Below are 13,097 nucleotides of genomic sequence, written 5' to 3'. Positions count from 1 at the left end.
TAATAAAATTATTTGTTTCTTTCAGAACATGTGACTTAATATATTTGAAACAACCCAGCAGTTCGTAAGTAGTTTAGAGCATGTTAATTTTCATTTTTTTTAAAAAAGATATTTCTGGAATAATCTCACAATATAGTTTAAGGGTTGGTTTTGTTTTTATAGCATGCTACTTTATAAGTTAAAGTAATGAAATTTGTGTTGATAATTTATCTTATAAAGAAATACATGCCTTGTACTATAAAGGAAAACTAATAATGTTGTACTGAATTGATTCAGTATAACAATCTCAAACTCTGGGAAAAACGAAATTCTTTGATTAAAATTTTACCCAGGATCTATCACAGGCATTTTATTAACAAAACTTAGAGCATTATTGTTATATAAGAATAAATTTTAAAGCCGGGCGTGGTGGCGCACGCTTGTAATCCTTGTGCTTGGGAGGCTGAGACAGGAGGATCATGCAGGTTCGAAGCCAGCCTCAGCTACCTAGTGAGGCTCTCAGCAACTTAGCGAGACCCTGTTTCTAAATAAAGTATAAAACAGGTCTGGGAGTGTAGCCTGAAAGTAGAAGGCCTCTGGGTTCTATCTCCAGTACAACCACCAAAAAAAAAAAAAAAAAATAGAATAAATTTTAACATCTATATTAAATTTTTCAGTATTTCTAAAAAAGTAAATACTTGGGAGGCTGAGACAAGAGGATCGAGGTCCTCTGTAACTTAGTGAGACCCTGTTTCAAAATAAAGAATAAAAAAATAGGCCTGGGAATGTAGCTTGGAGATAGAATGCCCTGGTTTCAATCCCTAGTACCCCCCCCCCGCAAAAAAAAGGAAAAAAAAGAAATATAATACTTGCTCTTATGTAGAGCTCTACAGTTTTTCTTTGGAAACAGAATGAGTAGTACAGGAGACTTTTTCGCTCCATTGAAATAGTAGTTTTAAAGATGATTAATATAAAGGGTAATTGTATATTTATTAATTAATTGATAGGGATTTATTAATTCTAACACAGGAATATTTGTGGAAAAATTATCAAACCAAGTGTTAAACTGGAAAATCTTAGTTACCCACAGCCTCACTTTTCTGCTTACAGTATTGATTTTAATTAGAAAACAAGTATTAAGGTAATTTTAAACCAAATATGTTATAGTATACCTGATTCTTTATAAATTTTTAAATCAGAATTGAGATATTCAGCATTTTCTTTAAAAAATGTACTTTAGTGTATGGGCTAAATATAATATCTTGGTAGAAACACCATATTAATTGAGATGATTTGAGTTCAAGTATAAATTATGCATTTAAAATGGACTGTATTCTATTATGATTTTAAATCACGTGTGTAATTTAAAACGAAGCACCCTAAAGTTGAAAAACCTTATCAATGTTAAATTTTTCTTTTTTTTCTCCCCCCTGGTTTTCTGTTTGTTTACTAGGTTGTCTACTGAAATAAGTTCTGTGTTGGTACTAAAAGTTTCTTGGATAACATTTTTACTAGCTAAAGGTAAATTCACTGTTTATTACATGTTCAATGTTTTAAATACAATAATTGATTTTCTTTTGGACTAAGTGGAAACATTTCTATTCAGTATATCCCCTACTCTAATCTCTGTACAGATTATTAACTATTAACAACTTATAATTCTGGCAATGGAAGAAACCTTGGAAACCTTTCATTTTATTTCTTTTTCTCTTTTTCTAATATTTCATCCTTTGTTTTTTCTATTTCAGTGGTGCTGGGGATTGAACCCAGAGCCGTTGTGCATGTTAGACAAGCACACTACCACTAAGATATATCCCAACCCTGTTTTGTTAAGAATAAAGATTTACTGTTTTTAAAAATATTCGCTCATAATAATTTAAACAAATAGCAAAGTACAGAGAAAAATTACCCCAAATCTACCCAAGAATAACCATCATTAAAATTTATGATTATGGCCGGGCGTGGTGGCGCACGCTTGTAATCCCCGCGCTTGGGAGGCAGAGACAGGAGGATCGCGCAGGTTCGAAGCCAGCCACGCGCGCTGGCTTAGGAGACCCTGTTTCCAAATAAAAATGTAAAAATAGGTCTGGGAGTGTAGCCCGGAGGTAGAAGGGCTTCCAGGAACCCCAGTACCACCAAAAAAAAAAATTATGATTATGATTCTAGATATATCTTTGCATATACACTCTGATAAAGATAAGTACATACTGTGTTCACAGCAGATTTAATTTTCTAAAAATAGAATCATACTGTACTGCTATTTTTATTTTGTTATCTTTTTTTTTTTGCGGTACTGGGGATGGAACTGAGGGGCATTCTACCTCCGAGCTATACCCTCATTTCTATTTTTTAGTTTTTATATTTTTTGAAACAGAGTCTCACTGAGTTATGAAGGACCTCACTAAGTAGCTGAGGTTGTCCATGAACTGTGATCCTCTGGTTTCTGCCTCCCAAATGCTGGGATTACAAGCATGCACCATCATGCCCAGCCTAGTGTTATCTTTATAAAAATTAGCCTGGCACATTGGTGTACATCTATAATACCAATTCTTGGGAAGCTAAAGCAGGAGGATGGCAAGTTTGAGATCAACCTTAGCAACTTAGCAAGCCACGTTTCAAAAAATAAGAAGGTCTAGGGATATAGCTCAGTGGTAGAGTACCTTAGTACTGTAAATAAATAATATAAATTATTTTTATTTCTGAAACTGTTTTTCTAACATAATGAAAAAAAGCATTATGAACCAATTAAGAGACTAGAATCTTTACTTTCTTTAACTTTGTATTTTTTTTTGGGGGGGGGACCTGGGGATGGAACCCAGGGGCATTCTACCAAACGAGCTACACCCCCAGCCCTATTTTTTAATCTTTACTTTGAAACAGGGTCTCACTAAGTTGCAGAGGGCCTCACTAAGTAGCTGAGGCTGTCTTTGAATCGCTATCCTCCAGTCTATGCCTCCTGAATGCTGGGATTACAAGCGTGAGCCACCATGCCCAGCGAACTTTGTATTTTTATTTTGGTTGTACTGGGGGTGGAACCCAGGGGCTTTCTACCTCCGGGCTATACTCCCAGACCTATTTTATATTTTATTAAGTTGCTGAGAGCCTCTCTAAGTTGTTGAGAGCCTCACTAAGTAACTGAGGCTGGCTTCGAATCTGTGTGATCCTCCTGTCTCAGCCTCCCACGCACAGGGATTAAAAGCGTTCGCCACCACGCCCAGCTAACTTTGTATTTTGATTTGAAGTAATATATACATTAATCCTCACTTGTCCTGTTAGCTTCTTTCTCCCCACTTTCAGATTATTTTATTATTTCATTATTAAAGACTATAACATTTGTATTTTGTCAATAATTATTATACTTGTTCAGGTTCAGCTCTATATTTAAATGAATTCTAAGTTTGTCGTATTTCTTTATTAATACTTTTCCATTTCCGTTCTTTATTTTGATTAACTTCTTGGTGGACCTTATTTTACCATTGGTAAATTTTTAAAAATAGGCTTTTTGTTGCTCTGTTCTCTGTTTTTTATGTGGTTATGGATCATGTCCTTAGCCTTTATACTAAAAAGACAGTTTGGCTGTGTATCGTATTCTTGAGTCATGTTTTGTTTCCCTTAGACACTGTTTTTTGACTGACCATTACTGTCATTGAAGTTTAGTTTCCCCTCTTTATTTAGTTTCTGAATACTTGAAGAATTGTTTTTTTTTTAACTTTTTTTTAAGGTGTTCACTTACTTTGATAATAATACATGTGCCATATTATTCCCATGGACTGTAAATTCAGGTTAGACAAGAAAATCTAACAGGTGCACTAAATCATTCTTGTATGTATACCAAAGTTTGTGATTATGTGTGACCAGATCAGCTTCCATTTTAAGTAATTTGTTCAACATTTTCAATTCTTACAGAGAAAATAAACATACTGTACACATTTAAAAATTATTCATTTATCTTTGTATTAGTACTTAAAATACATATTTTTATTCAAGGTGACATTTAAAATTGTTCTAATACAATAGAAAAAATATAATTCTGCAATTATAAAAGAGCTAAAGTAGAATCCATAACTAAATTATTTTCATGTTTATAAGTGTGCTTCTGAAATATTATTTCTGTGCAGCTCTGTTACAACATTCCAGATTTGGTTTAAATATACATACACTCATACTCTCAGTTGTGGGAAGGTTTGTTATTATATTTCATGCATTTTTTTGGTAAAGAGTTCTTCAAGAGCCAACCAATCCCAAAAACAAATTCTTAAACCAGTCCACAAAGGAGGTGAAAAAAGTTAAATTAACTGGGTTAAACAGGATTCTTACACACCGCTAAAGCATGTGATATTCTGCAGCAAACTGGAAGTACTTCAGGATTATCTGGCAGTCTTTTTTAGGAGTAATTTCATCATAACAGTTTAAGAAGTTGGATGTTCTAACATTATCAAAAGTGAATCAAATTAAAGTGCTCTTTTAAAAATAGTAGAAATCAGGCATGGTGCTGCATACCTGTAATCACAGTACTTGGGAGGCTGAGACAGGAGGATGATGGGTTCAAAGATAGCCTCAGGAAATAGTGAAACTCTCATCAATCTAGAAAGACCATGTTTCAAAATAACTGAAATAGTTGTCTGATGTGGAGGCACACACATCCCAGCATTTGGGAGGCTGAGACAGAAAGATTGTGGTTCATTGACAGTCTCAACTACTTTGTGAGGCCCTTTGTAATTCAGTGGGACCCTGTTTCAAAATAAAGAACAAAAAAATAGGGCTGGGGCAGGGGGAAACTAGCCGGGCACTGTGGCACATGCTTATAGTCCCAGCATTTGGGAAGCTGAGACAGGAATATCGTGGTTCGTGGACAGCCTCAGCTACCTAGTGAGGCCCTTTGCAACTCAGTGAGACCCTGTTTCAAAAATAAAGAATAAAAAATAGGACTGGGGGTATAACTCAGAGGTAGGATGCCCCTGGGTTCCATCCCCAGTACTGCAAACAAAACAAAACAAAACAAAACAAAACAAAACAAACCCACAAAACAAAAACCTAAAATAAGGCTGGAGGTGTAGCTCAGAGGTAGAATGTCCCTGGGTTTAATCTCCAGTATCAGAAAAAATAAAAATAGTAGAGCCATATGTAAATGTGCACTAACTATATTTGATTATGGCTTATATGTCATATATAGCTGTAGTATTTGTTTTCTCAGGTATGTATTGTATGTATATATTTCCTCATATCACTCTAATTGAATATATAGTATATTAAATTTTAGAATTTTGTGCTAAATATTTATATTTTGGTGTAAATAATTAGGTATAATTATAATATAATTATATAATGTATAAAATTATATGACCTATAATGAATATATATTATATTTGAATATATAAAGGTATTATAGCCTTACAATTATTTACTAATTTTGTTATTTTTTAATGGCTTCTTTTATTATAACACTCTGGATGGGGAGATTAGATTTGAAAATATATGAGGTTTCATAAATAATTAAAAATCAAGATTAGCATATATTATAATTCAAAATTATTTCAGAAGTAATACATTTTATCGCTCATACCAGAACTGGAAATAAGCCTAAAACCAGCAAAATAGTAAATGATTTTAAACATAAAGAATGAAAAAAAAACCCTATAAAATAATACCTCAGCATAGTTTTCAGGATAAATTTAACTTTTCATAATTTTTTTTCTTTTCTTTTCTTTTTTTTTTTTGGTGGTACTGGGGGTGGAACCCAGGAGCTTTCTACCTCCAGGCTATACTCCCAGACCTATTTTATACTTTATTTGGAAACAGGGTCTCACTAAGTTGTTGAGAGCCTCACTAAGTAGCTGAGGCTGGCTTTCAAACCTGTGCGATCCTTCTGTCTCAGGCTCCCAAGCGCTGGGATTACAAGTGGGCACCACCATGCCCAGCTCTTATTCTTTATTTTTGAAACAGCATCTCTCTGAGTTGCAAAGGGCTTCACTAAGTAGCTGAGGCTTTCTGTGAACCGTGATCCTCCTGTCTCAGCCTTCCAAATGCTGGGATTACAAGTTTGTGTCACCACTCTCAGCAATAATTTCATAAATATATGTATTATTTATGTTTATATATTTTATTTTATTTTATTTTTATTATTTTATTTTTATTGGTGCACTGTATTCATACATCATAGTAGGATACATACTTTTGTAGACATACATGCACACTTTTCCCAGTCAGCCCACACCCAATCCCCACCCCGTTCTCTCCCTATCCCTCCCTCCCATGCTTGGCTTAGTAGTTGACATCTAGTATTATGGCAATTTATCTAAAATTAAAAATGATAATCTCACATAACAGTTTCATTTGTCTGATACCAAGCTTTTGATGACTTAAAGATAACATTTCAATATTTCTTTTTGCTTTCTTTCTTACCAGAGAATATTTTTTTTTCTATTTTTTAGGTGAAACTATCATATATTTATATATTTATTTTTCAGAAAAAAATCTATCCTAATATGGAATATGGAGTCTAGGTACCCAAAACGATCTTGAAAAAGAGCAAAGCTAGAAGATATATATTTTCTGATTTCAAACCATATAAAGCTACAATAATTGAAACAGTGTAGTACTATTCTAAAGGCAGATATATAAACCATTGGAGTTAAATGAAAGCCTAGAGCTAAATTCTTCCCTATATTGTCAAGTTATTTTTGACAAGGTTTCCACGAACATTTACTAAATAATGTTAAAAAATAATAATTACATGGAAAAGAATAAAATTGGACCCTTACCTAATCCCATATACAAATATTAACTCAAAATAGATAATAGATCTAAATATAAATCTTAAGACTATAAACTTTTAGGAGAAAATCTGGGTCATTAAACCTCACAACATTGAAATTGGCAGTGATTTCTTGGTTATGATTTCAATGGCACAGGCAACAGAGGAGTATACAAACTCCCTAAAAAATAAAAAACATATTGTATATCCAAAGACAATGTAAACAGAGTTAACAGTTACTAATAGAATGGGATAAAATATTTCCAAATGCTATCTCTGAAGGTATATTAATATTCCAACTAGAAATCCTAGAAATTAACAACAATAAAGGCAAACAATACCATTTAGAGATAGGTAAAAGACTAACATAAATAATGAATCTCCACAGATAACCAATCTTAGTTGTCTGTTGGATGGAAAATCTTGTTTCTCTAGTTCTGGAGTGTGTTACCTATTTCTTCTTTGTAGTTAATCTCTTTGAGTATTTTCTCTAGTGCTGGTTTTGAAGACATAAATTCCTTCAGTTTCTGTTTGTCATGGAAGCTTCTTATTTCTCCATCTAATTTGATAGAAAGTTTTGCTGGGTAGGAAATTTTTGGCTGGAAGTTGTTTTCTTTCAGAGTTTGGAATATGTTACTCCAAGCCCTTCTGGCTCTCATGACTTGGTTTGGGAAGTCTGGAGTGATTCTAATTGGTTTGCCTCTGAATGTCACTTGGCCCTTTGTTTTTGTTGCCTTTAAGATTCTCTGCTTGGCTTCCACATTGGTCATTTTGACAATTATGTGGCGTGGGGATCCTCTTCTCCGATCCTGTCTAAAGGGAGTTCTATAAGTTTCCTGGACCTGTGTATCGAACTCTTGCTCTATGTCTGAAAAATTTTCTGCTATTACTTCCTTGAAGAGATTGTTGATCCCTTTGGTTTCACTTTCTTTTCCCTCCTCTATTCCAATTATTCTTAGGTTAGCTCTCTTAAGATGGGCCCATATTTCTTCAATGTCAGATTCCTGCTGTTGGATATTTTTTTCTAGATTAGAAACTATGCGTTTATTTTTGGTTTGCTCATCTTCTAAGAGCGAGATTCTGTTCTCCATGTGTTCTAATCGGTTGTTTGTGCTTTGAATTGAGGCCTTTACTTCATTAATTGCATCCTTTATCTCTTTTTGGCTCTCTCTTGAGTTCTTTTCAAAGCACCTCTATTATTTCTACAGTTATTTTCCTGATTTGATCTTGTAGAAATCTCTGATTTTCTGTTTTATCGGGTTCTGATGTTGTGGGGTTGTGGGCATTCATTGCTCCAGTGTTATTCCTCTTTCCCATGATTTTGGAAGTTTGTGCCTTCTCTGGGTTCTTCCCTTGGGTCACTATGACTTCACTTAAGGTGTTCTGGATCTCGAGTCAGTAGTATCTCATACCCCACTACTCCTTTACTGGGTTTTATCACAGAGTCTCCGACCCAGAGAGTCAATAGAGGCTGCTTTAGACTGTGGGGGGTGCCAGGTTGCACGTTCTCCTATGGTGTGATATCTCTGCCACTGCCACTCCCCCACTGGGTCAAGTCCCAGGGAGTACAGTACTGGGATTTCTCCTCTGTGTCCCGCAATTTGACTCACTGTTCTTGAGTACGCAGATGTAGCTGTACTGGCCTTGCTGAATTCGGTGCTGCTGCCGCCGGTGGCAATATGGCGCCGCTGCTACGCCCTCAGCTGTGAGGCTGGTGTTTTTCTTCTTGGTTTTGATTTCCACTCTGAATCCCTGCAGCGTGTGCTGAGCTCAGCCACTGGGAGCTTTAGATGCTCTCTGCGCGGAGAAATCCCGCCTGGCTGTTCCGCAGTGGCTCACCTCGGCTTGCTGTAGCCTTCCCGTGAATTCGCCGGTGCCGCCGGTAGTATGGCGCTGCTGCCGCGTCTATCGCGTCCTCGGGCGTGAGGCCAGTTATCTCCTCTGTGGCTCTGTTCTCAGTCCGCTTTCTCTCTGGAGCCTGGTGATTTTTTGTTTCACTGGTGATGGTGTTTTCTGGCTATGAAAGGCGCTGATTTTGTGGTAATGGAGATTTGTTGTTAGCGGGGCTCTTAAGCCCCACTTTTCTCGGTCGCCATCTTCCCGGAACCTGTTTATATATTTTAAACCTGACTTTTTGTAAAAAATAAAAAATGTATTATGCCACTAGTAATTATCACACAAATAACTATATGGACATATCTATGCTTACTGTTTTTTCTGACTTAAAGATATCAATTTAACTTTCCCTAAAAATAGGAACTTTTTTAATTTTCAGGAGAAGTATTGCAAATGGAAGATGATCTAGTGATCTCATTTCAACTAATGTTGTGTGTGCTTGACTATTTTATCAAACTCTCACCTCCTGCACTGCTCAAAGAACCATATAGTAAGTATTTTATATGATTTATGTCCCTTCCACTTTGTCTTCAACAGTTATTTGTTGAATGCCTAGAAGGTCTAAGTATGGTTCTAAACTGAGAGAAAAAAATAAAGAAAATCAGACATGGGCTTTGCTGTTGTAGTAGTTTGCTTTCTTTTACAATACTCAAGATACTTACACATAAGAAACTTATGTAGAGAGAAGGTTTATTTTAGCTCATAGTTTTGGAGGTTCTAGTCCAAGATCTGGAAGGCCCTGTTGCTTTGGGCCTGTAGCAAAACAGCATACCATGCAAAAAGTGCTTGATGGAATAAAATCATTCATCTTTGGTGGCGGGAGGAAAGACATAAGGACAGAACTGGGGTCCTGTTTCGGTGAGCATCCTCACTTTTGTAATCCAAAATACCTGACCACCACCATTTAGAGGAAGGAAGATTTATTTGTAGTTCTGGATCTTTCAGGGGTTTAGTTTATACCACACCAAGTTACATTGGCAGAGCTCAGAGAATGGTGGTAGGAAGCAGAGAGAGCAAGGGCAAGCATGCACAGATGTTCTGCTCTCACACCACAGAGGCCAAGAGCAAAAGAGTGCGAGCAAGGGCTTCAGAGACACCGCACAATCCATAAGGCCCCCAGGAACCCATCTCCTCTAGCCATGTCCCGCTGCCTTGGGTACCACCTGATAAATCCAATATAGTGGATTTATCTACTGATGAGTTCATAGCCCTCATGATTTAACTATATCAACTAACCATCAGTGCATGAGCTCTTTTAGGGGACAATCTATATGTATATCATAACAGATCCTACTGGGCTCCACTTATTGAAGTTTCTTCCACTTCTTAGTTGTATCAAGTTAGGAATCAAGCTTTTGACACATGAACCTTTGGAGGACATTCCAAATCCAAACTATAGCAACCCCCAAATAGTATAAATTACAGAAGGAAGGATAAGAAATGTTAAACAAGTATCAGAAAATATGATAGAAAGTTGTCTGGGTCAAAATAAGAAAATGTTATGGGAATTCAGGATATATGAAAAATTGTCCAGCTCTGGAAAGCCAAAGAGTACCATATAAAAGAGATGATTTTATAAATGAATGTTGAAGCCAGGCGTGTTGGCGCACGCTTGTAATCCCCGCGCTTGGAAGGCGAAGACAGGAGGATCGCGCAAGTTTGAAGCCAGTCTCTCTGGCTTAAGATACCCTGTTTCCAAATAAAAAAATATATAAAATATGTCTGGGAGTGTAGCCTAGATGTAGAAGGGTTCCATCCCCAGTACCACCAAAAAAAAAAAAAAAAAAGTGTTGAAGAATAAGACTGAGGGAAAGCATTCCAGTGAAGAAGTTGGGAAAGGGTATTCCCAGTAAAGATGAGCAAGAGGAAAGACAAAGATATGAATGAAACTCCATGGGAAAGAGAGGACCTTTCTACAGGAGTAGCTTAACTAAAATTTTTATTAGTATTGGATGTTATAATAGCTATATGACTGATTTTTTGAAGAACTGTAATTGATAATGTTTCAGTGGGTGATGGCACAGATATTTAAATAGAAATATCTATTGCTGATATGACTAAAACGCATTAAGCAAAAATGAGTCTTTCCCTTAGAATAGAATTGTTTCCTTAGAAGCCCCAAAAGTAGGATTTCAAAATCACCTATTAAGACGGACGTGGTTGCGCACGCTTGTAATCCCCGTGCTTGGGAGGGTGAGACAGGAGGATCACACAGGTTTGAAGCCAGCTTCAGCTACTTAGTAAGGCTCTCAGCAACTTAGTGAGACCCTGTTTCCAAATAAAGTATAAAATAGGTCTGGGAGTATAGCCTGGAGGTAGAAAAGCCTCTGGGTTCCACCCCAGTGCCACCAAAAAAACCCAAAAAACAACAACAACAAAAAAAACAACAACAAAAAAAATCACCTATTAGACTATAGAAAAATATAAACTAAACTAAGGCTGGAATGATTCCTTGCTCCTAAAATGAAGAAAGTATTAATTATAATATTTAAAATAATAGATAACACTAGACATGGTGACACATGCTTGTAATCCCAGTAGTTGGAAGGCTGAGACAGGAGGATAGCAGGTTTTCCTCCAGCCTCAGCTACTTAGGCCCTCTGCCACTTAGTGAGACCCTGTTTCAAGATAAAGAATAAAAAATAAGGGTGGGGGTATAGCCCCTGGGTTCAATCCCCAGTACCACATTAAAAATAAAATAGATGATAGATCAAAACTTGGAGTCTCAAAATTTTATTGAAGTTGCCAAAAGACTGAAGCTTAATCTTTGTGAACAACAACTTAATGGAAAAATTCTAGAGTAGAATTTATTTATTTATTTATTTATTTTTTATTTTTGGTTGTCCTGGGGTTCCTGGAAACCCTTCTACCTCCAGGCTACACTCCCAGACCTATTTTATATATTTTTTTATTTGGAGAGAGGGTCTCTTAAGCCAGCACGGCTGGCTTTGAACCTGCGCGATCCTCCTGTCTCCGCCTCCCAATTGCGGGGATTACAAGTGTGCGCCACCACGCCCGACCTTAGAGTAGGATTTAAAAAATTTGTTGATGATGGTTTGGTACAGGAGGCAGAAAACTTCATTTAGGAGAAACCATATTCAAAACAGAGGGGGAATTTTTTAAAATTATGTAACAAATACATTTTAAATTTTCCCAATTTTTTAAAAAATTGTTGTTTCTCTCATTTTTAATGTTATAATTTTAATAAGTTAATTATATTACTTTAGGTTGACATTTTTTCTTTTGGATAATTAAATCTATATTTAGTTCTCTAAAGTGCTATATTAAAGAGAAACTAGGAAAGATATTGAACTAAGAGTGGTAAATTTTTAGTTTCTTTTGCTGTGAGGAGTTTCAGGTGAATACAAAGGTAGACAGCAGTGTGTGTTTCCACATACTTACCACCTGTCTTCAACAGGTGACTTTGAGCCAATCTGTAGCAGTCTTCTTGCCCAGTTCCTCCAGCTGTGACATTTGAAGGATAGGATAGCTTTATATACTATTTCAGTCTCATTATTTCAGTGTATATTTGTAAAACATAGAGGGTTTAAAAAGCATAATGCCAGTACCATCATCACTTCTAAAAACCAGTTAATAATGGCTTCTTATGTTGTTGAATGTCTGGTAAGTGCTTATATTTTAAATTCCTTCATAAGTATAAGTTTTCTTACAGGTTGATGGAATCAGAATGTAAATTAAGACCCTTTGTGACTGGTTGATCTGCTTTTAAAATTTCCTCCTGCAGGTTGGGGATGTAGTTTAGTGGTAAAATGTGTGACTCGGCCGGGTGTGGTGGTGCACACTTGTAATCCCAGCACTTGGGAGGCTGAGACAGGAGGATCGCACAGGTTCGAAGCCAGCCTCAGCTACTGAGTGAGGCTCTCAGCAACTTAGTGAGACCCTGTTTCTAATAAAAAATAAAAATAGGTCTGGGAGTATACCCTGGAGATAGAAAGTCTTTGGATTCCATCCGCAGTACCACCAAAAAAAAAAAAAAAAAAAAAAAGAATTTGTGACATGGTCAATCCACAGTATAAAAAAAATTCCTCCTGCGTCTCTTTCTTCCTCATATAATTTATTAAATAATCAGTGTGATTAACATGCACAGGCCTTGCCTTTGATCCCCAACACCAAAATAATCAAACAAGCAAGACTGGAGCCCTGTTGAGTTACCTACAGTCTAGTTTTTACTGACTGTATCCCATGGTAGAGCTTAGCATGTCCCTCTTTCTTCTCAATTTCTTTTAAAAAGCATCACAATTTTCTGAAACTTTAAAAAATTTATCCATAAATGTTTGCTTATTTTTAAGGCTCTAAGACAGAAAACATTTTTCCTCTTGCAGATTGAGTAGGATAAACTTAGAATTAGTTTATCAGTGTTTTTTTCTAGCTTCTTTTCTGGTCTTCTCTGTTTATAGGGACTGTAGGTGTTTTACAGTTCTGGGGCTAGAACCAGAGAACAATAGGG

General features: G+C 36.1%; 1 protein-coding gene across 2 annotated transcripts in view; it reads left to right on the top strand.

Annotated features, from left to right (window-relative positions):
- Nucleotides 1-13,097, top strand: part of RB1 (RB transcriptional corepressor 1) — a gene marked incomplete at both ends in the record, with an annotated part of 156,910 nt that overhangs the window by 24,907 nt on the left and 118,906 nt on the right. For both annotated transcript variants that reach the window (XM_080689898.1, XM_080689897.1), the window contains 3 exons: nt 26-64; nt 1,433-1,500; nt 9,009-9,119. In XM_080689898.1, coding sequence (XP_080546024.1) covers nt 26-64; nt 1,433-1,500; nt 9,009-9,119 — 218 coding nt within the window. The remainder of the gene's footprint in view (nt 1-25; nt 65-1,432; nt 1,501-9,008; nt 9,120-13,097) is intronic.

Source organism: Muscardinus avellanarius (assembly GCF_963383645.1).
Source record: "Muscardinus avellanarius genome assembly, chromosome: 2".
NCBI lineage: Eukaryota > Metazoa > Chordata > Mammalia > Rodentia > Gliridae > Muscardinus > Muscardinus avellanarius.
Note: the sequence above shows the minus strand (reverse complement) of the source record. Positions and strands in the feature narration are given on the sequence as shown.